The 27,703-nt window shown below is 39.5% G+C and overlaps 1 protein-coding gene across 2 annotated transcripts; it reads left to right on the forward strand.

Annotated features, from left to right (window-relative positions):
• Positions 1 to 17: 17 nt before the first annotated feature.
• On the forward strand, positions 18 to 27,684 carry slc2a13b (solute carrier family 2 member 13b). 2 transcript variants are annotated; one of them, XM_079808750.1, is made up of 13 exons: positions 18 to 284; positions 1,140 to 1,607; positions 1,686 to 1,845; positions 6,514 to 6,719; positions 8,805 to 8,913; positions 11,391 to 11,554; positions 11,833 to 11,953; positions 12,157 to 12,282; positions 15,468 to 15,586; positions 15,687 to 15,839; positions 22,318 to 22,481; positions 27,128 to 27,196; positions 27,386 to 27,684. In XM_079808750.1, the coding sequence occupies exons 2-13, from the start codon at positions 1,166 to 1,168 to the stop codon at positions 27,392 to 27,394; spliced, it is 1,842 nt and encodes a 613-aa protein (XP_079664876.1). In that variant the 5' UTR covers positions 18 to 284; positions 1,140 to 1,165; the 3' UTR covers positions 27,395 to 27,684. The 2 variants fall into 2 exon arrangements, with proteins under 2 accessions (XP_079664876.1, XP_079664875.1); XM_079808749.1 differs by having other exon boundaries at positions 27,128 to 27,590.
• The last annotated feature ends 19 nt before the right edge of the window (positions 27,685 to 27,703 follow it).

The raw sequence follows: 27,703 nt of genomic DNA on the forward strand, positions 1-27,703 counted from the left end.
ATCCTCTGTTACACAGCGCAGACAATCTTCTGCCATATTTATGCAAACCAGAACACGAGTTATGGGTATAGAGTAAAGACTGATATGACTAATATAGTTCCCGATTTCATTCTCGGCTTGGTAGAGAAGATCCTGGCTGACCGTGACCGCGCGCTGCGTTATGAATCATATGACTGCAAGAATTCACAAACTTCCTGTTCGACGAGCACAACAGCAGAGTGAAAGCAAGAGAAACACAGTCACTTATTATTAAAGCAAATGGCACCCAGAAAAGCGTCTTGCTGGTAGGTCACAGAGGGACAACGCAAATATGATTTGAAGTTACTTATCATGCATGTAACGTATATTGTTCATATTTTAAAGCACGTTAGCTATTGCTATAGTATGTGTGTGTGTACGTGCATAGGTGGTACATTTTCATGTTTTACGAATCAATATTCTAAGATATTGAATAAAGGTACATACAAAAACTTTCACGGAATGCTTAACAGGCGTAATATGTATTTCGCGACTTTTTAATTTCGATGTATTTTTGTAGAAGCTAATATTGCTAACGAAAGACAGCTGTGTTTGATGAAACCTTTTGCTGCTCGCTACACTTCATATCGTGATTTCGAGTTTTTTGTATTATATTCGGCGTTTTAGACCCAAAAAAAGTCCACAGTTCGCTACACCGAACTGATTCCTGAACCGATTCACTGAATCATTTGAGTCAGAATCCGTACACTGTCTTTTTGTTTGTCTGTTTTTAGCTAGTTAATTACACTGGATTAAACAGTGTAATCCACCACTAAATGTTATATTATGCCAAATGCGAGTCATTCACAAACGACAATGCGAATCATTCGACTGAATCATTAAATAGAATCGATTCAGTCGTTTGCTAATCACTGCTAGTAGAGTGTATATTGTCGAATATTCTTAATCTTTCCCACAAAATCACATTGATTTTGCTGTTGTGCGTGTGTTATAAACGAGTCACTCATAATTAGTGCTACGCAAGGATTTTAGCATAACCACCAATATTTGGTTTGCAGATGTTGTGGTTTGAGGTGTGTACAATGCCAACGTGGTCATGCTGGGTTGGGTTTGGCTTGGCTATTGTTGTTCATGTGCTCAAGGTGTTTTCTTTGTGACAGGAGACAATGTGCGTAATCTCTGGAGAATGGAGGAGCTGATAGGAGACAGGGCCGTAGAGGACGAAAGGAGTTTGATAAAACCACCATCCAACAACCGAGAAAATGAGGTGCCCGCACCCACAGGTCAGATCCATCAGGCCACGCCATGTTTCGTCTACACCCTGGCTTTCTTCTCAGCTCTGGGTGGATTCTTGTTTGGCTATGACACAGGCGTGGTGTCCGGGGCCATGCTCCTGCTCAAGAGAGAGATGAACCTCAGCTCTCTGTGGCAGGAGCTGCTGGTCTCCATCACCGTCGGCGCTGCGGCCATCTCCGCTCTGGCTGGAGGGTATCTCAACGGACTTTTCGGTCGGAGAATCTGCATTCTGCTCGCTAGCTTCATCTTCTCCGCTGGAGGAATCATCCTGAGTGTCGCGCAGAGCAAAGAGGTTCTTCTGTGTGGAAGGCTCACGGTTGGGCTTGGCATAGGTAATTCATTACGGTGCATACGTACAGCTGTTTGTGTGCCTTATCCTTCTCTCACGTCTTCTGTTTCTTTTTTATTAGGGATTGCGTCTATGACTGTGCCCGTCTACATCGCTGAGGTCTCCCCTTCTCACCTCCGAGGTCAGCTGGTCACCGTTAACACTCTGTTCATCACCGGCGGGCAGTTCGTAGCCAGCGTGGTGGACGGGGTCTTTAGCTACCTGCCCCATGATGGCTGGAGGTGGGTTCAAATGGAAGTTTTACCTCTTAAAGGACTATTTTCACTTTAGTGAGAGGGTCCATTGAGTTTGAATCTAAAAAAAAGTGCAACCATCCATTAAAAACAAACTCCACACAGCTCTGGGGGTTAGTACAGGCCTTCTGAAGCAAATCGGTGGAGTTTTGTCAGAAAAATATCCATATTTAAAACTTTATAAAGTAAAATATCTAGCTTCCGTCAGGATGCGCTTTCATGAAAAAAGGAAATACATGACAGGGAATGTTAAAAGCTAATGCTATAGCTTAAAGCTTAAAATAAAGAATTCTCATGTTTTTGGCGCTTGGATCATGTCCGTAGAAATGCATTATTCAGTGCTGTAATTTGGAGCGATTGGTGGAAGACCCGATTAATCGATAATGAGAATTGTTGTCAATGATTTTCATTAACGATTATTATCGATTTTATCGACTAGTTGTTGCAGCCCTATTAATATTTAATTAACAGTCAATATTAATGCAAAATATACAAAAATGTATCCAAGTGGCTCGCTTTTTTTATGTTTCTATACAGGTTTCATATACATTTTATTTCAGATTTAGTCATTTCAGTACTTAAAGGGTTAGTTCACCCAAAAATGAAAATTCTGTCATTAATTACTTTCCCTCATGTCGTTCGACACCCGTCAGACCTCCGTTCATCTTCAGAACAGAAATGAAGATATTTTAGTGTAAATCTGATGGCTCTGAAAGGCCTCCATTGGCACAATGCACAGTTCACTCTCAAGACCCTTAAAAGGCACTAAAGACGTCGTTACAAAGTCCATCTCACTACAGTGGTTCTACAATAACTTTATGAATCGGCGAGAATAGTTTTTGTGCGCAAAAAAACCCTAAATAACGACTTATATAGTGATGACGATTTCAAAACAAGGCATCATGAAGCTTTGAAGCGTTATGAATCAGTGAGTCGAATCAGCGGTTTGAATCGCCAAATCTCAGCAGTTTGGCAGTTTGACACGCGATCCGAATCATGATTCGACTCACTGATTCATAACGCTTCGAAGCTTCATGATGCCTTGTTTTGAAATCGTCCTGAACCAGCTAATCAGTATCTAACTAGGGCCTTGTAAGACACTGATTAGCTGGTTCAGGTGTGTTTATTTGGGGATTGGAGCTAAACTCTGCAGGACAGCGGCCCTCCAGGACAGAGTTTGGAGACCCCTGACTTAAAGGGTTAGTTCACACAAAATTGAAAATTCTGTCATTTAAAGGTGCACTATGTAACTTTTCCGTCCGCTAGAGGTCGCCTATTCAAAACAAAGGCGTAGTTTGATGACGACACGTTTGAGCGCAGAATCTTGGGACATGTGGTCTTCAGCTCACAGCCGGTGGGAAAGAATCGGGACAGGACTCGGGCAGAAATCATGTTGATGTGATTATTAACGTTACTGTAGTCTGAAGCAGAGCAGGAGCGAGTGTTGAGGAGCTGAGGAACCGCTGGAGCGAGTGTTAATGAGATGAACGCAACACACGCCTCGCGAGCAGCGGGACTTTTATTATGACACAGTCACCGGCGCTACTTCCTCTTTTCCGGTCATGAGTGTGAGGTAACGCAGCTCTGCTGATCATATTAGACACTTCTGAGTGTGTTGATGATGTGATGACGTTACTCTGTGTGTTCTCTCAGCGGCTGCTATGACACTTGTTCACTGCAGTGAGAGTAAAGCGTTTCTGCAGAATAAAACCGGAAACCGAGGGGAGCGCAGATATGATGTCATCGACAGGCCACGCCCTCACACGTCCCGGTTCCTCGGGTAAAATAGCAAATTCTCACGATTTACAAATAGTTGGAAACATTTGGGATATTGTAAGTACTCAACTGAACAAAATATATAACACTGGCCTTGGGGTTTTTGGATATTTTACTGAAAAGATGTTACATAGTGCACCTTTAATTATTCACCCTCATGTCATTCCAAACCCGTAAGACTCGTTTTGTTTTTGTGCACAAAAAGTATTATTATAATTATTATGATCTTTTACGAAGTCTTGATTTTGTTTTTGGGTCTTCTACTGTAGAAAAGATTTTCATGAATAAATGTTCATAAAAAAAAACGTATTTTCCCCATATTCTCCATTGTTGCAGCTCGTCTCTTCCCAGCCAGTCTGTCTGTAATGCTCTGTTTAGTTCCTGAAGGCCCTCCTTCTGAATAGCTCACTGTGCTCTGATTGGTCGACTGGATCAGTGTGTTGTGATTGGTCAAGCACTTCCAGCGTGTTTGGGGATACTCCTCCCCCTTACCATAACCGCATGTTTAAAGGCACAATATCCAAATTTAAAATATCCAAAAAGCACTAGAACAGTGTTATATATTTTGTTGACTTGTGTACTTGCGTTATCCCAAATGTTTCCAAGAATGTTTAAATCTAGAAAAATAAGCATTTTTAACCAGGACACGGACCGTGCGTCGCCTATCAATGACATCATACCCGCGTTACCCTCGATTTCCGGCTTTATTTTGTAGAAACCATGGAAACACCAAAGAAGCTTTAATATATTGTGTGTTTTATTAGACAGGACAGCAACTGTTTGGATCATTCATGGACAGAAACTAATGATTGTGCTACAGCTCAACACAGTGAGTCTTAATGTTTAAATCTGGTGTTCTTGATTTACCCTGAGTGCCATGTTTTACCGCCTAATATCGACCTAGCTACTGCAGTGTGAACAAGTGTCTCATAGCAGCCCCGAGTGAACGCAGCATTATAACATAACTTTAACACACTCAAATGTGTGTAATATGATAAAGCAGCGCTGCGTTCCCTCACATACGCATGAGTGGAAGAAGCGGAAGTGCTCGTCTGTGGCAGAATAAAAGCTCCTCTGCTTTCGAGCTGTGTGACTCACTCGTCTCTCATTATCAATCGCTCCAGCACCTCGTCCCCCTCACACACTGCTTCATCCTACAGTAACAGTAATACATCTGTAATACATTAGCTCATCCATGAATATGATTTCTGCCCGAGTCCCGTCGGATTCCACCGGCTGAGGTGAAGACAACAACTCCCGTGATTCTGTGAAATCAAGGTGTCATGAAGCTAAGCCTTTGTTTTGAATAAGCGACCTCTAGTGGTGAAAATTACATCTTGTGCCTTTAACACACTAGGCCTGTGTCCGAAATCGCCCCCTATAACCTTAAATAGGGCACGATTTAACCCTCTGGGGTTCTTCAGGTCAAAAATGACCCGAAGCGTTTTATAATTTTTTTTAAAAATCGTAGCTTCATCGAAATGGTCCGAAACTTGGTAACAAAAAAACTCACACACACAAAAACACAATTAGCTTTTGGAATGGCACGCGTTCATTTGTGTGTGTATAAGTGTGTGAGTTTTTTGTCTGTTTTGCACTCTTGATGTTTTAGAGATTCACCCCTTCACTGTTGAGTGCTTTTTTTCTGCATCCTGGCTGATTTGTAGATTGTATGCACAAAAAAACTCTGTATTTTCATATTTTTGCCAATTTCCCATTCATTTCCTATGGGGGTCATTTTTGACCCGAAGGTCCTGAGTGTGACTATTTTTTTTTACGACCACTTAGACTTTTGAAATCCTGTCCCCAATTTTTCGGGGTGTTCATATACCAAGCATTCCGATGAAGCTACGATTTTTATCTTTTTTTTTTTTATAAAACGCAAGATCCACTATAGTGGTAAAAATGTGCTATTGCGTGATAAAAATGCTCAATGTGTCCACCGGATGGCACCGATCTCATTTAAAAAATTGCTTTCACTAGGCCTAGGCTTGACTCTAAAATGAGATACAGCTTTAATAAAAAATTTAAAAAAATTATATATATATATATACATTTTTTATTATATTCAATGGGAAAAAATTGGTCATAATTATTGCATAAATATTAATTATAAATCATAAAATTATCTCAAAACACCAAAAAAGAAAAGAAAAAATATTATTGAACAAAAATATATTTCATTGATTTTATTCAAATCTTTATTATCTTAATCCCGCCCTCCTGAGTGTGACCCATAAATGAAGAACCCCAGAGGGTTAAGGGAACAGCCATTTGTAGTGGTGTCCGAAACCATAGTGGACGTTATCGAGTGCACTTATTCAATCCCACAATTCACTGCAATAACGAGTGTACAACTGATGTAGGCTCAAAAGCTAGAGAATACCCATAATGCACTGTGGGAGTCGTGCATCGAATGAATTCCCGCGTCTGACCACAAGATGGCGCCCGCAGCTTTTCCAATGTGACTTAAACAGCGAGCACAAACTATGCAAAAGCGGCAGCTTTTCTGATGCACTCAGTGTCCGCGTTCACTCGTTTTTATCCGCTCCTTCAAGTGGACTGTATTAGTGGAGTAATGTAGGGATAGTGAATGAGGGTGATTTCGAACACAGCATAGGTCTGCTCTCTAATCGCTCTCGCGGTCCTTTGATGTCATGCCGGTCTGCGCAGATCGATCAAGTTGAACACGCTTACTATTATCCATCTCAACCAGGCCCGCCCCTTTATTCTGCGTATAATTATTTACATGAGGAATGTTGTGACGTGTTCGTTCAACATTCTGCTGGAAAAGCACAGCTGAGTTAAACATGAGATACAAATCTGATTTTAAAAGGATGTTTTGTAATTGTTTTGAATAACTTTTGTGTTTATGTATAGATATATGTTGGGCTTGTCTGTTGTTCCCGCTGCCCTGCAGTTCGTGGGATTCCTCTTCCTCCCCGAGAGTCCTCGCTGGCTCCTGCAGAACGGAGATGCCCAGAAGGCCCGGCTGGTGCTCCGTCAGATCCGGGGCGGTGTCAGTGTGGATGAAGAGTACGAAAGCATCCGGAGCAGCATTGAGGAGGAGAGGAATAATTCTACTGGTGAGGTCATGATTAGTTGTCAAATGTCAACAGAACTCAACTGCACTGTGTTGCCATGTCCACGGGTTGAAGCGACCCAATTATGTGATTATACAGACCCAGGAATGCGAATTTTAGCTGCCAGCCCTGCCAAAATAAAACATATTTTACCCCCCAAATGCCATTTTTTTCTGGAGAAACCCCCCGGAAAGCTATTGGGCTTGTTTTTGGCTAGTTTTGAGTAGCAATTGTGCGGGTTTTGTTGTCTGCAGGGTTCCCACACTTCTTGAAAGTACTTGAATTACAGACACATGGATTCAAGGCCTGGAAAGTACTTGAAAACAAACATAGGTCCTTGAAAGTGCTTGAATTAAGCATGAACTGCATTTTGTTAGAGTAGCATGGTGCTATTACAAAAATGGAAGCCATTTCAGTATATTTCTGCTGTTCCATAAGCGCCATCTACTGTCTAAAGCCCTAGTCGGATGGTAATTGTTTCTCGTGGGGTCGTAAGGTATTTTCATCATTGTCCGGGGATAGTCTGTGATTTTTATTGCCGCCTGAATCCAGAATGTCAGTGTTTTTCTCCCACCACCCGCGTAAAAATCCTCGGCCGAATTACCCACTGTTTTAGACATACGCCAAGGACGTGTGGTAATTTAATTGCGTCTGAATCCACGTCTCTGAGTTTTCAAGATGAGATCACTTCAAAATTCACTGTTTATATCCTTTTTGACCACTGTAGGCCACCGTACGGTTGCGCTTTGCTGTAATTTGGATGCATTTTAAAGATCTAGACTTTCATTACTGAAATGCTGGCAAGTATTTACAAGAGCAATATTTCATCACCGCTCAAAAAATAAATAGAAGAAAAGCACGTAAACATTTGAAATGAGCCGTTATTACGGCAGCAATTATATATGTTAAATATAATATATGTGCAGGTCTTAAAAGCCTTCAAATTGATTTTTTAAACAGATACAGGTGATTTAATAAATAATTTTGCATATTTTTAATGCCTAACAATTAACATTTTTTTCATTTAATTGGAAAATTCGTGTATACAATATTATCTCTATATTTTGATGTTTTAATCAAGTAATGATTTATAAAAAAGAAAACTAAAACTAGTGTGAAATAATAAATGTTAAAAGCAGGAATAAGAGCTGCAAACTGCTTCTCTCGTTAAAACTCGCTCATTCTTGTACACCAGCCTCTTTCCTCATTGGATTTTGTAAAATTGGAAATTTTTCCTCATTGGAAATTGTATTTTAGTTGTCAGTATATGCCTCAGCGTTACTGCATTAATGATAGACACAGGTACAGTAGGTATTTGATATATTGGCAGTAACACACCCACCTTTATCGTATTTATTGTGCTTGATTTTAAATAAAAGGTGCTTTAAAAAGTCCTTAAAAGTCCTTGAATCTGGTGTTCATGAAAGAGTGGGAACCCTGTGTCTGCCCGCACGCTGGAATAAGTAACATTAGAAGAAGAAGATGAGTGTAAACGATCTTTGCCGGTGTTGTAAAAAAAATATTTAAGGATACAAAGAGTACTTACCAACACCATCATCATTTCTGAGAGAAATAGTAAAGGTGAACGCATATACGAACAAGTTCTCCGTGTAGGATTAGAACAAATTTAACCCCAGCGCTCTTTGATGATGTGGATGATTACGTTACTGTTGATCATCTGTCCATCATCATCTAAAGCCCAAATTTCATTGGTCTGAATAGTTTCTGTTTGGGCATAATTACTCCTCTACAGATCAAGTCCAGACCGAACTGGCCGAGTTAAAATGTTGTGGGCGGGGCTAAGTTCGGCTGGCATCCAGGCTAGGAATAAACTACATTTGAACACATTCACATAGAACACCGCTTTTTTAAACTGTAACAGTATTTCACAATATTTCAGTTTTTACTGTATTTTGATCCCATAAATGCAGCCTTAAAGAGACTTCTTTCAAAAACATGAATGAATTGACCGGCAGTGTAAATATTTTTATAAAAACCTAATCAAGTAATCACAAATGACATGAGCTGAAGTTGTGTAAACTCTGACAGCTGTATAAAGGGATGCTATATTGATGGATGATGTTGTAGGTGGTCCAGTGCTGTGGCGTATCCTGGCATCCGCTCCAACACGGCGGGCTCTGATCGTGGGTTGTGGCCTGCAGATGTTCCAGCAGCTCTCGGGAATCAACACCGTCATGTAGGTTATGAGTACACGTGACTTTATCAACGCTTTATCAGAGGCCATATGGCTCCTTGTAAAAGTGCACAATTGGATACTAGTGTGTATTATTTACTGCATACTACACCGTTTACATGCTGTACTTCATTTTTTTTAAAAATACTATGTGAAACAGTCTAACTAAATATAATTGAAAGTGTGTGTGTGTGGGGGGGGGTCTTATTGTGAAATAAATGCTTTTCTCCAAAACTCGTTGGCCATAATTATTGGCACCCTTTTTGCAACGTCCTTTTCCCAAGATAACAGCCCGAGCCCGATCTGCCGGCGATTTGATTTCTCCCTGGAGCTCAGGCTGGAAACCTGTACATATTACTATCCTGCTTCCGTTACAAATCTGCGGGGACCAATCACAAACCGGCTTATTCACTTGGCGCGCAATTGGTACGATAGATAAGCGATGGCAAGCAGGTTCTTGTTTACATTCAACATGGCCACCGAAGCGCAGCAACCCGTTGATTCCATAGATATGTATACGTAGATGCCCTATTAACGACTGTTTCTATGGGCCGCTATACGTTAGCCGTCCTCCATTTTCGAACGGTCAAAGCTGGTCTTGAACGCGCTTTGTGAATATTCAAATGTTGCCTGTGTGTCTGCAACCGTAGATATACACATGCATGTATGAAATGAATATCTCTACATCAATAGACTGAAGCAGATGAGTTAGGATTTAGTGTATCATTAATGGTAGATAGTTCTGCATATTCTAAAAAATATTGGTTAAAGATCTTTACATTTTCTTAATATCATTAATATTGACCATCAGGGAACCCTACAGACACATTGCTCAGCTTTAAATGAACGACGTGAACTCATTATAAACAAGTTCATTGGAAAGAAATCATAAACCATCAACCAATCAGCCATCAAAGTAAATCAATGATAAAAATAGTAATAAATTAGCTAGTAATGTGTTTAATAAACATCAATATAGCCTATTTATTCAACCCATGTTTTAAGTAATCATCATAGGTATTATCCGAAAGCGTAAATTCTCAAAAATCATCCCAAAAAAACGTCATAAAATTATCAACATCACATACCTGAATTTAAACTATTTTTAAGAACAGGGAAATTATAAATTATGAGTCAAAAGGATAAATTATTATACATTTACGTAAAATATGAAAACACAAACCAACACATTGTCACCTGTGAAAGGTGATCCAATTTCTTTGGGAATTTAAATCGCGCTGGGCTTTACAGAGGCTGTTGTTTTTTATGCGAGTGATGATTGACAGGATCTGAAGTGTTGACGGTTCTAAAATGGCGGCGCGTCGACGTGCCTGGAGAGGTCGAATGGGGCATCTACGTATACATATCTATGGTTGATTCCGCTGTCCCTGCTGTTTTAAAAGATTTCAAAGGCAAGTTTTCTTTGAAAACGGAACTGAAACTTGCGCTGGAACAATTGTTACAAAAGAAGGATGTGTTTGCCTTACAACCGACCGCTCTGCAAAGTACGTCACCCAGATCTTTGGTCTGATTGGTTGAAGGAATATCCAATTGCGTACAGAGTAATTAGAACTATGCCCGTTGATCACGCCTCTTGTGCAGTAGAAAATATAGAGCAGACTCCCCCTAATGTTCAATCTTAAAAGTTTGAGATTTAGATTTTTTTATCTGTTGGTATTTGCTAGAATCCATGATACCATGAATCTGAACAAGATGTCCAGGACCTCCAGCAAAAAAAATAGGTCCACAACATTAAAGATCCAGCTGTATTTTTAACCGTGGACATGGGAGACTTTTATCCCCGTTTGCACCAAAGCCATCTGGTGTGTTAGGGCTGCCAAAAAGCTCTTTCTTTAGTGTCATCTGACCACAGAACCAGGTCCCGTCTGAAGCTCCAGTCGTGTCTGAATCTGCTGGAGTTTGTTTCCGGATGAGCGAGGAGGATTTTTCCTCAAACCCTCCTAAACAACATGTGGCGATGTAGGAGTTGTTTGATCATTTTTTTTGTCTTTCTGACCCCAAAACTCAACTAATATCTGCAATTCTCCATCTGTGATCTTGTAGAGTCTTTGTCCACTCAAACTCTCCTCCTCTCATGTGTTAGGGCGATATACACACGTCGTCTTCCAGGCAGATTCAGAACATCTTTAGTTGATTGAACTTCTTCATTATTGCCCTGGTGGTGGAAATGGGGATTTCAAGGCTTTATCTTTTTTCTTTCAGTCACTTTCTATTTTGTGAAGCTCAATCTTTTGCTGCACATCAGAACTATATTCTGTGGTTTTACTCATTGTGAAAAAATAAATCAAATAAAAAGTAGTATGATTCAGAAAAGATGCATATTGTTACCATTATACATACCGCATACTGCGGAGATAGCTCCAGTAGTGTGGTAACATGCCATTTTGAACATAACTCCATTTACCAATTATGTAACAGTCTGTTTTAAGGGACTCAAATGATCTCGTTGAATGCTGCAGGTACTACAGTGCCACCATTATTCAGATGTCTGGAGTGCAGAATGATCAGATGGCCATCTGGCTGGCCTCTGCCACAGCCTTCACCAACTTCCTGTTTACGCTATTAGGCGTTTGGCTCGTGGAGAGGGTGGGCCGCAGGAAGCTGACTCTAGGCAGCATACTAGGTGAGGATTCAAAAACACAGCCATAGACATTGGCTCTTTCCATAGACTGTCAATTCACTTCCTTCCACTGTAGAAAAATGAAGCCAAAACATCCCTGAAAACGTGATAAGAGTGACAAACATAAAAATGTGTTTGGCTTGCGTCCCATTCGATTACATGGAGAGGACGGGGGTTTTCAAAATGTTTTGGCTTCACTTTTCAGGACGTGTGTGGCACACTTGGCTCTTTACTAACAGACTGAAGTATGAAGTGATGATGGTTTGCTGTGAATTACTCAGGAACTGCTGCAAGTCTGATGGTTCTCGCTGCGGGCTTTCTGCTCTCCGCTCAGGCCTCTCCACCCGTGACCTTTCACCCTAGTGACACCTCCCTCCACAACTCCACCTGCATTAATTATGGGTGAGTTTTACATATACGTAGACCAGATTGACCTAGGGATTGTACCTGGATTAGGACCGTTCACAAATAAGACAGTGAAATATACCATACAATGTTTGAAGATAATATAATAAGATATGCTTCTCTTCAGGATTATGAGTGTAGTATAGCAGCAGGAATTACACTATTATTCAGTTTGTTTCTGTGATTGTCTGTACATGAAGGTTCTGTGAACCCTGCATGTTGAATCCAGATTGCGGTTTCTGCTACGGTACGAATGGCACAGCCGTGATTGAGTCCTCGTGTATGCCTGTAGATGCAGCCAACACTGAGACAGCTGGAGCGGGCAGGTAAAACATCTGTCCATAGCTCTGCCCTTGTGAAAAACTAGTGCACTTTTCACTTAATTGTGCTGAATTTGTATTTCAAATCAACTGTTATTTCATTAATATTATATTATTTGCAAGTAAAGGCCACTTAAAGGGTTAGTTTGCCCAAAAATTTAAATTCTGTCATTAATTCCGCACCCTCATGTCGTTCCAAACCCGTAAGACCTTCGTTCATCTTCGGAACACAATGTAGATATTTTAGATGAAATCCGAGAGGTTTCTGACCCCTCCATAGGCAGCAACATCATTGCAACTTTCAAGACCCAGAAAGGTAGTAAATGTCACGTGTGGTACAATAGAAAGGAGCGAGGACTCAATAGCTGGAGGAAATAAAGATTTATTAAATAAAATAAAACCAAAACAAACACCCACGAGGAGGAAAACCAAACTTAACAAAGACAAAACACCTGGGTCAGGAACATGAAACCGGAGACAACGATCCAGTACAGGACAGCAAACACAAGGAGACTATTAAAGGAACAAACAAGGCAGGTGATGAGGGAGGAGAGGTGGGACAAATTAACCAATAATCAGATAACAAGGGGTGGTGTCAAGACAATAGACAGGAGACATGAAATCACACCAAACATGACAAACACAAGCACATGGCCAGAATTGACAAATACAAAACATGTGCTTACACAAGACAGACATGTGACTGTAAAATAATCCATGTGACTCCAGTGGTTCAACCTTAATGTTATGACGCGATGAGAATACTTTTTGTGCACAAAACCCTCCCAAAATAACAACTTTATTCAACAATCTGTTCCCTTCAACGTCATTCTCTGACGCTTTTCACGTAGTAAAAATAGTGCAGGGCTTCCAGGTTCTACGTCAGAACACCAGCTCACTATTGGCCGACGCTGTTCACGTGAGCTCCACGACGCATGCATGTGATGCTGACGCAGGAGCTGGCCAATAATGGGCTAATAAAGTTGCAATGACGTTGCTGCCTATGGATGGTTCAGAAACCCCTCAGATTTCATCAGAAATATCTTCATTTGTGTTCCAAAGATGAACGAAGGTCTTACGGGTTTGGACAGAATTTTCATTTTGGGGTGAACTAACCCTTTATGTATATTTACTTTCCCTACACACCTGAATATTTTTCTCACTTTGTAATAATGTCAAACTAAAATTAATTTTAAGATTTTTTTGTCAAGAAAGATTGAAGTGCACTTATTTAAATATGTTGAGTAACATATATTAAAGGGGTCATGAATTGAGAAATCAACTTTCCTTTGAGCCTTTGATATATAAACGTTCATCGGGATATAAGAATATCCTGTAAGTTTCAGAGCTGAAAACTTCCTTATTAGTCCAAAAAAAGCCCCAACAAACGCTCAATCTCAGAAAATACCAACCCTTGACGTCAGCGTGTGGTGAAACGCCGCCTCAACAGAAGAATAGCGTACGCCTAATTCTGTAGCCCCGCCCACCGACTTGTGGAGCTAAACGGATCGCGCTACCGAGCAATAAAATGCAGAAGATAGCAAGATATTGCGCTGTGCCTGGTTGTGGAAGAATACAGTCGCTGCATAAGCTTCCTTTAGATTCTAATATTAGGAATGAGTGGTTGAACTTTATTTTTAATGAAAATCCAGCTCACGTGGGGAAGACGTTGCACGTTTGTTCACTTCATTTGACCGCGGATTCGTTTGTAAACAAGACAGGTCGAGACTGGATTTGCAGACATATTGAGATTAAAACAATGCTTTGCCTTCTATATTTGATCCGACAGGAACGGTGCAACACACTTATGTGAGTAAAACATGTTTTTAATATGTGATAGTATTGCATTGTTACAGATAGTGTTGTCAAAAGTACCGACCACGATACCAAGTTGGTACTGAAATTTAAAAAAATGTGACGCTTTGAGCGGAATCTTAAACACCTCTGACTGGCCATTGTGCTCAAGCGTCATCAAATATGTCTGTGATTGGCTACAATGACCAGCGCTTCAAAAACATATTGTAAATGTACATCAATGACGCTTTTCACAGAGCGCTTACACAGATACACACTGGAGCGTGTGAATGTAGGCGCCTATCACTGGTCGATGCCTGCTCGTGCTTTCAGATGCTCCTGCTCCAGCTTTCAAAACGCTTTCACTTCCGTGCGTTGATCATTGTAGCCAATCACAAACACATCCGATGAGCGCATGCGCACAATGGCCAGTCAGAAGTGTTTATGATTCCAGCTCAACAGAGCTCAAAGCGTCACATTATTACAATTTCAGTACCGACTTGGTACTTTTGACAAGACTAGTTACAGATCGTTTGATATCTGCTGATTATGTTGCGGAAGTTTGGAACATGCTGATTTGTCTGCAGAGAAGTTTTGCTGATGCACGTACTTGCTGTGTGTGTGTGTGTGTGTGTGTGTGTGTTAGTGATGCGTGGTTTATGGATATATCCACCGATCGAGCGGGCCAAGTAATAAAAAATAACATTCATATTAATTGCGGGTGGACGAGAGATAACTCATTGTGTTTGTTTGATAAAGATATTTTGCGAGCCCTGTGGGCGGATTCCGGTTGCCGTTTCTCCACATTGGTTTTTCAAAACAATTCCCCACGTGTACTGAGGGGGGAGCCGAAACTCATTATTATGCAAAACTGTTATCCAATCATAGCCGTGGGCGTTTACTTCCAAGTCTTCAGTGCGGCACGCCCATAAAAACCGAGCGTTCCAGGAGAGAGCCTCAAAACCAGGGCAGAAGATAGCCTATATTACTTATTCATTATGATGTTGAATAATGTAAAAACCACACGAACATCAGAAGTTGACCTCAGACAACAGTATAAAAAAATGAAAAAGCCAGTTCATGACCCCTTTAATATAAATTTAAACTATAATGCATTTTCATTCAATTATAAATAATATGCAATTAAGTGTCTGAAAACATTACGTTCAGGACATACGTTTAAGTATATCCTTTTAAAGCATATTATTTCCGTAATAAATGCTCTTTTTTTAAAGTATACTAAAGTGAACTTTTTCACAAGGGTGCATTTCATTTATTAAAAGGAATTTAACCTACAGTAAATGTTGAATTTCACACCTCTGTTTACATAAATGAACAGTATAATATTGTTTTAGTTTTAGTTTCATTAAGTCTCGTCTTGTTCATATCTTTTCAAGGTGTTCCAACGGCACAGAGGAGAGCGCAGGAATATTCTGGGCCTATAACTACTGCCCAACGTCCTATTCCTGGATTGTCCTGCTGGGTCTCATTCTGTATCTGGCCTTCTTTGCCCCAGGTGAGAGTTCTCTCAGTTCATCTGGAGTTCAGAGTAACTGTTACAGATGTTAAAGCCGTCTGTAGGCACTGCACTGATGTCAGATTGTGTGTTGGAGTAGGGATGGGTCCTATGCCGTGGACGGTGAACTCCGAGATCTATCCGCTGTGGGCTCGGAGTACAGGAAACGCCTGCTCTGCCGGGGTCAACTGGATCTGCAACGTCCTTGTGTCTCTGACCTTTCTCCATGTGGCCCAGTACCTCACGTACTACGGTACAGCACAGTACACACACAAGACACTGAACACAACATTTAGGTATTGAGTCCACGTACTATCATGAGCAGCTATAATACAAATCTAATTTATTTTCTGCAATGGAAACAGTGTTTCGCATTTACAGGTCACCTGGTACGGTGACGCATTGCTGCCACATAGGGCCTACATATTATTTTTTTCCTCTCAAGTATTTCGTAATAACGAGATGTCATTTTAACAACATCTTTTCTTATATACATATATTTTCTCCTAGTAAGGACAGTGGTGTAACTTTAACCTAGTAATGACGGACCCCAGTGCAGCCACAAATATCATAACTATCTATAGGCCTACTGTAATTAAGACATATATTCAAGAAATTTATTAAAATAGAAAGACGCTATAGTTTCAGCCTTACTCAAGAAGTAGAAGTGGATAAGTAGAAGAAGTAGAAGTGGATAGAAGTGGATAAGTAGAAGAGTAACTGAAAAAGAAATGGCCTGAAGGAGGTGAGTGGGGATAGGATCAAGTGGACATGTAGTGGGTTGATTGGAAAGGATGAGTTTGGAGACATCTGCTTCAGAGAGCAGAGAGAAGGAGGGGAGCGTGGGTGTGATGGTCGTTGAGATGTGTGTGTCGGTTTGTGGTGTGGAGAATTGGCTGCTGATGGAAGAGGTTTTGTTTGTAAAGAATGATGCAAAGTCATCAGCTGTAAGGTTTGACGAAGGAGGGGGGGGGGAGGAGGACAAAGGAGCGAAGAGTGAATTGGTTATGATGTGAGTCAAATGTGACGGTTCGTAACATAACCGTCGTCGGGGGGTGATGTGATGATGTTCGTCTGTTATAGGACAACTTAGTTTGAATAAACGAGCAGACACTGATTAGCCACTTGCTATAAGTTTATTTATATACACACCGTAAACAAATCCTTAACAAAAAAACAAACAAAAAACCTTTGCAATGAACATGCTTTGTTTTAAATAAATCACACACAGTAAACTAATCCTTTAAAACAAGTAGGCTACTTAAATTCTATAAGAGCTGCATAAAAATGAATGAGTAGCCTAGGCCTAAATTACAAATGATAAAATCTACATACCTTCATCAAAGAAATAGAAAAAAGTCGAACAACGACTGTTGTGATAATACCTTAATTAAACTAACTAAATACAGGAAACAAAAAAAGTGCAATGACATTTTAAATTCCTAATCTTTTTCGACTTCCAAGTTCCGTGACAGGAACACCAACATGTTCACTTTACTTGGTTTTAGTGACGATCTGACAGGGGTAGCTATGTTACCCGCAGTGCTAAAAACTCGCTCTGATGCTGTGCTTGTAGCAAAAATACACATGTATTTACGTGCCAATTTTGCTAAAAGTGGATAGCGTGTTTCATTGTCTCTCCACCATGCTAGTGGATTAGCCGTAGAGTCAATTGGTTGTTCTTGGAGATAGCGGGTTAACTCCGTGTCAGCGCGCGCTCTGATCGGTAAAGGGGCAGAGATTTCAGACCTCCGTTTATTAAGGAGATCTCCAAGATTTCTCTTCTTGGTAGGGGGTGGTGCACAGACCTCTCCCGAATCATCTCCAGCAGTAGCAGCCTCCGAAGCACCACTAACTCCGCCTCTGTTTCCCTCGTCAGCTGAGGGAACCTATCTAAAAAATGATTTTTTTTTTTCTTGGGGGCCAAGCACTGAAGGTGCGAAGGAACCTATTGAAACCGTATCCGTTCCTATTATTATTATTATTCATCTTCTTCTTCTTCCGCCACAAAGTCTATGGCAGCCGATAGAATCGTATGGTAAAAAGTTGTGAAATTTGGCACGCTCATAGAGGACAGTCTGAAAAGTCACCATAGCAAATTTGGAGTCTCTAACTCAATCCCTCTAGCGCCACCATCAGTCCAAAATTTGACTCATGTTTATGCTAATAACTTTTGAACAATAAGGGCTAGAAACAAAATTTCCTCGAATTCCTTGTCTCAAGATGATTCGATTGCACCCTATTTCCGTCATCAAAATTTTCCCGCCATTTTGAATTTTCCGAAAAACCTACTTTTGCGAACTCGTCCTAGACGGTTCATCCGATTTGCACGAAAATTGAACCAGATCATCTTCAGACCATGCTGACAAGTTGATTCGTCAAATAATTTGCGATAAACGCGCAAACAAATTTTACGTAGCGGTTGCAAAAACACACTTAAAGCAATATCTCCGCAACGCTTTATCGTATTCAAACCAAACTTGGGCCATCTCATCACAAGCATGACATGAGGCAACATGCAGTGTTTCGGCGCAGCGCCACCTACTGGTCCGGAGATACAAAAAATTGCTGTTTTAGCTTATAACTTTTGAACCTTTTGTCCAAAAATCATAAAAGTGGTCTCGTTAGGACGGCTTCAGGACGGCATGCCGAGTCGTCTGATATTCAATTTTACCATATCGGCCATTTTGGCTGTCGGCCATTTTGAATTATGTGCTAAAATGCTGTATTTTATGAACACATGAACGGATTGTTACGAAACTCGGTTTGGGTCATCAACACGATGCCCTGAATGAGCCCAAGAAGTTTCGAAACAGCGCCACCTAGTGGAGAATTTTTTTTTTCAAATGCTTATAACTTTAGGTGAGATTGACTTATTTTCATGAGAGTAACTTTTTTGTCTCCTGAATCCTCGCCTAGTCCAACAGTACCAGACTTGCTAGGTTTCGGCGTATGGTTTGTGCAGTGTTGTAGTTTAGCACAAACCAGCGTCAGAAGTTCGGAAACATAGGTTGATAGGTATATACTAATGCCCAAATGTCAAAATATTGATAGTAAGGGGGAGTAAAATCCAATCAAAGTCAGGCATTTTTCATGTGTTTTTTCATATAAATGTCTATAACTCCAAAACGAAATGAGATATTTTCACCAAAATTGACACAGACATGTATGGGCTCACTCCGAGGACACATAAAAAAAATGGTAGGATTGTGCCTCTTGGTGGCGCTATAATAGAACAAAACATGAAATTTCCATTGACTACAATGCAGTATTATGATATAAAATGCTATGCTTCACAAATTAATTGGTGTATCATTACGAAACTTGATATTTGCCATCAGCACCATGCCTTTACGCTGCTTAAATGGTTTCAAAACAGCACCGCCATGTGGTCCATACTTATAATGAAAAGGCCTCTTGAGGCTATATCTCTGCAATGACATATTGACACTATATTGACACCCTGCTTTGTCATTGTTCCCTTATTCTGACCACACCACATCAATTTCGTAACTGTGACACCTATTGGTTGAAAGTGATAAATCATTAAATCATTATTTATTGACTGTATTTATCATTTTACAGCTATTTTCCCTAAAATCACCTTAATAGGTCTTTAATTGCTCATTGCTCCAGTTGATCTGACATTGCCAGCATATTTTGGCATGTCTTGTCTTCTTCTTTGCGCTTGGCCCCGGTATTGCTGCTTGCAGCTATATATTTTTTTTTATGTTTGGAAAAAATATTTTAATGTGGTTTTGGCGGTTATAGAGTTCTAATGACGGTGTTTAACTATAACCGTCGGTCTCACGGTTATATACTAACCGTCACACCCCTAGTGACAGGTGGATTGGCGTTTGTCTGCTGTCTGTTAGTCATCACGTCACCTCAGCTCCGCCCACGTCCCGCCTCTTTGCCCATTTTCTGCTATTCGGGTGGTGACGCGCTGCCAAGATGGCGACGGCCACCTCGACCCTACTTTACGCTTCAAAACCTGCTCTTCAGAATCCTATGGGTGACGTCACGGACACTACATCCATATTTTTTTACAGTCTATGGTATTTGCATTACCTCCAGAGCTGAGACTCGCCGGTTATGGTGAGGGGCGTTACATTTCCAACACACACTTAAGCGGTAGACCAATCACAACAGACTGGGGCCGGCTGACCAATCAGCGCAGACTGCATTTTTGTAAGGTGGGTTTTAAAGAATCCGAAACTAAAACAAAGCGTTCAGACAGAGAGTGAAAACAGGTGCTGCAAAAATCTAACGTGTAGTGAGTGTTTTGAACATTAAATGATGTAAATGTATTCTACAAACAAAATTATGAACCTGTAATGGTTATTAGGGTGTTGCTAGGGCGTTGCTAGGTTGTTGCTCTGCAGTTGCTAGGTTGTTCCGGGGCATTGTGAGGTTGTTGCTTGGGTGTTTTGAGTGGTTGCCAGGGCATTGCTTTTTAGCATGTTGGCATGTAGGTTGCTAGGGTGTTGCTAGGTGGTTGCTCTACAGTTACTAGGTTGTTCCAGGGCATCTGAGGTGGTGTTCTTGGTGGCTGTTCCAACTGGGTGGTTGCTAAGGTGTTCAAGCATGTTGTTGTAAGGTTAAATTATGCAGTTGCTAGGTTGTTCTGCCTAGTTGCCTTGCAGTCAATAGTGTGTTTGGATGGTTTTTACGGTTGCTAGGGTGTTCTAGGTGGCACAATTTGGGTTTTGGGGTTTGTTAGCGATGCTTAACTAGGTAGACTATTGCCATATATGATTGACATTGAAAATATTGCCATATGGTTTGCTAGGGGGTTACTGTACAGTTGCTATGTTGTTCTAGTACATTGTGATGTAGCTGCTTGGGCATTCTGGGCTGTTGCCAGGACATTGCTAGGGTTTCTAAAGGTAAAGCATGTTGATCTGTGTGGTTGCTTGGTAGTCTTGGTGGTTGCTAGGACATTGTGTTGCGGTTGCTATTCTGTGTGAATGCCAAGGCCAAGTTATTTTTGGTTGTTCTGGGTAGTTGCTATGCAGTCAATTGGGTGGGTGCTAGAGTATTGTTTTGGGGTTGCTAGGATGTTCTGAGCGTTTTGATAGGTTGATAGGGTGTTCAGGTGGTTGCTTGTGTGTTGGATGAATGCTAAGGTGTTTTGTGTATGTTGTTATGCAACCTTTAGATTGTTCTGGCTGGTTCCTTGCATGTTTGAGTGGTTGATAGGCTGTTGCCATGCGGCTGCTACAGTGTTTGTGTGGTTGCTAGGGTGTTCGAAGTGTTTTAGGTGATGTTTTTAAATTGTTCTGGGTAGTTACTTGGGTGTACTGAGAGGTTGATTGGCCAATGCTGTCACGTTTGGTTTTGGGTTTTGAATCACGTTTAGGGTTTCATGTCTTTTATTTTGTCATAGCTATGTTCTTAGTTTTGTTGTGTTCCTGGTTGTGTCATGTGATTCCCCTGTTCCTCATGTGATCATGTCAACTTTACATTTACAGAGCGATTGCATAAAGAAATATACATTTTGTACATGGAAAACCATATAGAATTTTTTTTTATTTACTTCTCAACTTTACATTTATGCTGTGTTTTTGTGGATATTTGGTAGTTTTTTTTAACCTATTTACTGCACAATTACTTAACTAGGCCATAAATTGGCTGATTCAATTTTTTTTTTGTGGACAAAATCACTTAAATGATGATCTTAATGAAATCTAAATAGTTTTTGGACATTGTTCTATGTGTTAGGGATAGAATACCGCCATCTGCAGGTTTGTGGAAAAACTTTAGGAATTATAGTTAAAGAAAGTGAGTATAATGACCACATATATCCAGCAGAGGTCCATTCATTTTCACTTTATTGATTTATTGATTGTGTGTGTGTGTGTGTGTGTGTGTGTGTGTGTGTGTGTGTGTGTGTGTGTGTGTGTGTGTGTGTGTGTGTGTGTGTGTGTGTGTGTGAGAGAGAGAGAGAGAGAGATAGAAAGTTTGTTCCACTTTGTGTTTATGCGCTAGGACCAGACCTTGATTTAAATGTAGAAATGTTCTGATTTATACAGGATTTATAAAAAATTTTTTGATAAACAAATAAAAATAAACAAATAATAATTTACATTTTTCCATTCATTACCAAAATCTAAAAAATGCCCCAGACACCTGTGTGTGTTTGTGTGTGTGAGAGTGAACATGATTGTTCCATGTTGCATTTGTGCTCTAGTATTAGTCCTTCATTTATGTATGGCAATTTTTCAGATTTATGCCAGTTTTGTTGATTTTATTTGCCAATTTTTATACAAATGCTCTCTGTTGCAGTCACACACGTGTGTGTTTGTGCGCGCATGTGCGTGTGTGTGTATGAGATAGAAAGTTCGTTCCACTTTGTGTTTATGCTCTAGGACCAGATCTTAATATAAATGTAGAAAATTTCAGATTTATATTGTATTTTGTTTTGTTTTTTTATTGTATTTATTTTGTCCCATTCATTTTCAATATGGCGTCAATCTGACCCCGAGGACCTTAAATGTTTTTGTTTTTTAACTCATCTTTAGAACAACCAGTCTCATACCCCTGAGATGACGGGGACACTTTTTAAAAATTAAGCAAAAGTCCAGTGGGGTCAGCTGGACCCCAAGGGGTGATTTAAGGGTTACGAATGTACACAAGCAACTATTAAATGATAGGAACGTGGTACTTGTATGTATTGAAATGTCTTAAATGAAATGGATAAAATGATCTTGTTTTTCTCTTTTGTCCAGGCGCGTTCTTCCTGTACTCCAGTCTGGCTCTGCTGGGCTTTGTGTTTGTGCTGGGCTGTCTGCCGGAGACCAAGGGTCTGCGTCTGGAGGAGATCGAGTCTCAGTTCGGCAGGCGACTCTGCAGCTGTGGAGCCAGCGGGGGTCAGGACGCTCATTACATCAGGGTAAAGGGAGGAGACGACCGCTCCGACGGAGACGTTACTGACCATGACTAGAGCTTTAGCACATCATTCTGCCCCGTCTTTCCTGACGATGATGATGATTCATGGTGTGCGGGACGCTGTGGTTCTCATTCCAGAGATTCGACATGCTAGTACTGATTCAGTTTAACTACACCGATTCTAGTTAAACAAACGATGTTTCATGAAGATGTTATCTGATAGTTCTGTGGCGGCTGTATTTGCACATGTACAGATGAGTGTTAGGGTTTTGTTTACTTAAGTAAAGGCTGTTTCAAGCACAGCAGGCCTGACTGGATTTATGAGAACAGGAAGTGATTGTTATTCAAATCAGCGCTCTGGAGTGCGACCCATGCGCTTTATTAAACTACTGGGACTCGGAGCTTGTTCTTTTCACAGTGTGTAGAGCTGGACATTCATCTTCTTGAAATTCTAATACTGAATATTTGACACAAAAATCAATTATCAACTCTTCTTTTTTCCCCTCAAATCTCATTCTCATATTCAAACTCCATGTAGACGCACATTAAAGGAATAATAATTCACCCAAAAAGGAAAATTCTGTCCCGCTCATGTCATTCCAAATTTTTTATGAATAAAATATATTTTTTATAGTGACAATGAACTCCGAAAAATGCACTTATATGAATTGTACATATAAAATATATATAAATGTATATTAAAATTTGTATGAAAAAATTTAAAATAAAAAAAATTACTGCAAACTGGTAATAAATAATGGCAGATTTTTCATTTTGGCTGAATTGTGGGTGTGGTTTCAGGATGTGGTGGTGGTGGTGACCAATGATTTTGTACACTTGGGGCCAGATTTACTAAAATCAAATAAATCAAATAGGAGCGCGTTGGAAGACGAATCCTGAAAGCTCAATTTTTCAGATATCAACCTCAAATTTGGAACACAGCTTGTTTAGATCTATGGCTTTGATTTTCTCACAGTTTTAGAGTGAAACGTGTTTTGGAAAATATTCGGGATGCACGATATGTTGGCCACCATCGGTATCGGCCCATATATGGTCATTAGGTCTGGAAGTCTATGGCATCCCATAGAACCGCTTGTGGGAAAGTTATGAAATTTGGCACACAGATAGAGGACAGTCTGAAATGTCACCAGAACATATTTGGAGTCACTGAATCAATCCCTCTAGCGCCACCAACTGTCCAAAGTTGGACTTACGTTTATGCTAATAACTTTTGAACCTTAACAAAATTCGTTTTTCCTCTGATTCCTTGGCTCAAGATGATCCGATTGCACTTCAAACCTCCTAGACGGTTTATCCGATTTGCGCAAACAATTGAACCAGATCATCTTCAGACAATGCTGACAAAAAGTCAATTCAGTGTTTTTTAATAATGCGCAAATTAATTGTATGTAGCGTTTGTGAAAATAGACATAAGGCTGTATCTCCGCAACGCTTTATCGCATTCTGACCAAACTTGGTACATGTCATCACAAGCATGACCTGAGGCTTCATGCAGAGTTTCGGCACTGCGCCACCTACTGGTCCGGAGATCGGAAAAATGTCTATTTCTGCTTATAACTTCTGAACGGTTTGCCCAAAAATCATAAAAGTGGTCTCGTTAGATTCGGCATGCTGAGTCGAATGACATCCGATTATTCCATATCGGCCATTATGAGAAGTTTCGAGCCAGTGCCACCTAGTGATAAAATCAAATATTCACATGCTTATAACTTTAAACATTTTCATGGGAGTCACATTCTCAGTTTCCTGAATCCTTGCGGATTCTAATCAGAGTATGTGATCGGAGTGGAGCTTCCCCTCCACCACTAAGCATTCAATAATCACTCCGCTCCAGCTCCGCTCCGGGTTTTTCCGGGTATTTAAGTAAGCTCTGAAATATCACAAAAGTTCGGTTTATAACATACTTTAAAAGAAAAAAATAGGAAATCGTTTCAACGTGGTTTATTGGAACGTGTTTATTCGTGGTTTATTATAAACGTTTATTGCGTGTATGAATAAATGCTACATGTTTAAAATGTGCTTTCACCCGATTATATTCAGTATGTAGATGGTAGAAAAAAAATCCTTGAACTATGTCCATCGCCGTCATCATAACCTTTACATTCTTTCTGATTTGAGTGATCCATCTGAATCAAGCTAGTTAAATGTGTTTAACGTGTGAGTTCTGGCTAAAAATGCAATTATATTATGGGTCGTTGGCATGAAATGTACTCGTGATGGAGCGGAAGTGGAGCACTTTAAAAAAATCCGCTCCTCATTCCATTCAAAATCACGCCGCTCCACTCCTTGCTCCGCTCCCACTCCACTCCGCTCACATACTCTGATTATAATAGCAAACATGCTTGGTTTCACCATATGGTTTGTTCAATATTGTGATTTAACAACTTTCACAAATATCTTCGAAACCGTTGGCCCGATCGAGACGAAACCCTCGTAGGAAAATCGGAATCATAGCAGGTTGAGGAAACGCTTAAGGCCAAATGTCCCAATGTTGATAGTCCATGGCAAAATCAAAATCAGTTGTGCATTATTTTTGTGTGCTCATATTTTCACCAAATTTGAAACGCTTATGTTTGGGGGCACTCGGAGGACACACACAAAAAAGTGGTGGGACTGCGCCATTCGGTGGTGCTATAATTAAACAAAACTATTTTTTTTCAAAACAATGAAATTGGCTCTATACAACTCAATGGATGTATGGGTTTTCAACCTTTTTGTTTAAAATGATCTCCAAATGTCCCGATAATTGCTGCTTGCAGCTATATTTTTTAATGTTATCGTTATCTGCCCAATAAGAAATTTTGGCCGATATATTAAAGCCGATAAATAATGGATTTATTTCCTTCAGCTGAGACCCTTTAGATGTGCACTGTTCACCATAATGGTTTTGAATTGCTTGAAATATGATTGAAATCACAGGAAAACATGTACAGCGCAAGTCTGTCATATCAGCTACATACAATTATAATAAGAATATCATAATGGTGTGCTTGCGGCATGGATTTAATGGTGAGACTTTTGTTTTTGTAATCAGGCTCTCAAAAATTATATAAAAATTTGGATTTAGATTTATCGGTCAAAATATCGGTTACCGGCTTTTAAATGTAAAGAATTATCGGTTATTGGCCAAAATCTCCGTATCGGTGCATTCCTAGAAAATATATATTTAATTTAAGAAGTTTTTGTGCATTTTTCATAACAATAAACATAATTGTATAACTTTTTTCAAGCTCACTTTTTTTGTTTTCACTTCAGCTATAAAAAAAATTTGGATCTAGATTTATCGGCCAACATTTTCATATTGGTGCATCCCTAGAAAATATATATTTAATTTAAGACGTTTTTGTGCATTTATCATAACAATAAATGTATAATTTTATAACTTTTTTTCAAGCTCACTTTTTTTTTTCTACACTTAAGCAATAAAGAATTATTTAAAAAAAATTGGATTTAGATTTATCAGCCAAAATATTGGTTACCGGCTTTTAAAACTCAAGAATTAACGGTCATCGGCCAAAATCTCCATATCGGTGCATCCCTAGAAAATGTATATTTAATTTAAGACGTTTTTGTGCATTTTTCATAACAATAAACATAATTGTATAACTTTTTTCAAGCTCACTTTTTTTGTTTTCACTTCAGCAATAAAACAAATTTGGATCTAGATTTATCGGTCAAAATATCGGTTACCGGCTTTCAAATATAAAGAATTATCGGTTATCAGCCAAAATGTTCATATCAGTGCATCCCTAGAAAATATATATTTTAGATAAGACGTTTTTGTGCTGTTTTCATAACAATAAATGTATAATTTTATAACTTTTTTCAAGTTCACTTTTTTTTTTCTTCACTTAAGCAATAAAAAAAATAAATACAAATTTGGATTTAGATTTATTGGTCAAAATATTGGTTATCGGCTTTTAAATATAAAGAAGTATCGGTTATCAGCCAAAATGTTCATATCGGTGCATCCCTAGAAAATATATATTTCATTTAAGATGTTTTTTGTGCATTTATCATAACAATAAATGTATAATTTTATAACTTTTTTTCAAGTTCACTTTTTTTTCTTCACTTCAGCAATAAAAAATATATAAAAATTTGGATTTAGATTTATCGGTCAAAATATCGGTTACCGGCTTTCAAATATAAAGAATTATCGGTTATCGGCCAAAATGTTCATATCAGTGCATCCCTAGAAAATATATATTTTTATATAAGTTTTGTGCATTTTTCATAACAATAAATGTATAATTTAATAACTTATAAGTTCACTTTTTTTTTATTTATATATATATATATATATGAATAGTACAAATTTTAACATATCTAACAAAATATATATATATTTTTTTAAATCAAACTAAAATATAGTGCAATCATTTCATTAAAATAAAAAAACAGAAGCTGATTAGCGCTGCTCTTGGTAGATTGTGTTGGTCATTATGGAGATGATCTGGCTGCGTCTGCGTTCTTTAACTTGTCCGTAGATCTCGCGCTGAACTGTCCACTCCCATCGGTGCTTTTATAGGATGCGCCCTCACGCTAGTCTGCCCTGTTTAGTAAATCTGGCCACTGGTATGACATTAGACTGCAGCCCAATGAAACTGCCAGTGTTTGATGTTCCAGCCCAGATTGGAGTTGGGAGCGTTGCATTATTCGACTTTGGAACCAGAGGGCAGAATTTCCTACATATCAGTGAGTATCAGTAAAAAGCTTTTCCACACTTTTAATGCATTAAATACTGCATTTTTGCTTCTTATTATTAACGGGGGAACAAGTTAAAAAAAGGTCAGTAGTAATCAGAAGATTCAGTCGTGTTGTGATCAATTCAATTATTGTCGACTCAACTGTGTTGTTTTTTTTTTTTTAATTTCTCTGCTGCAGTTGCAGTAATGATGCCCTTGATGGACTTGAAGATTCATTGTTTGGAAATAATCAAACTGTTGTATCATATTTCATCTCTGATGCACATTTGACACTTATTTGGGAGTTTTGATATGCGTCTTTCTTATGTGCACGAGCCCTTTCTGGTCTCCTTTCATCAGATTAGAGGAGCTTGTTCTCAAGCACAGAACATCTCAATAGTTTAGCCTCGTTCTCATGTTTAGATCACGTTCCTGACGTGCTGATAACTGTGCAATGCTGTATTTGTACGTTTTCATATGAATAAATCAATCATTTGTAAGGTGGTGGTCTGTAAGT

This window comes from Gobio gobio (genome assembly GCF_949357685.1).
Source record: "Gobio gobio genome assembly, chromosome: 25".
Classification (NCBI taxonomy): Eukaryota; Metazoa; Chordata; class Actinopteri; order Cypriniformes; family Gobionidae; genus Gobio; species Gobio gobio.

Excerpts from the sequence above, each read along its gene's own strand:
- slc2a13b (XM_079808749.1), top strand. The coding sequence starts at position 1,166 with ATGGAGGAGCTGATAGGAGACAGGGCCGTAGAGGACGAAAGGAGTTTG. Across the intron at positions 12,283-15,467 it reads GAGACAGCTGGAGCGGGCAG|GTGTTCCAACGGCACAGAGG; the intron begins GTAAAACATCTG and ends TATCTTTTCAAG. Across the intron at positions 15,587-15,686 it reads TCTGGCCTTCTTTGCCCCAG|GGATGGGTCCTATGCCGTGG; the intron begins GTGAGAGTTCTC and ends GTGTTGGAGTAG.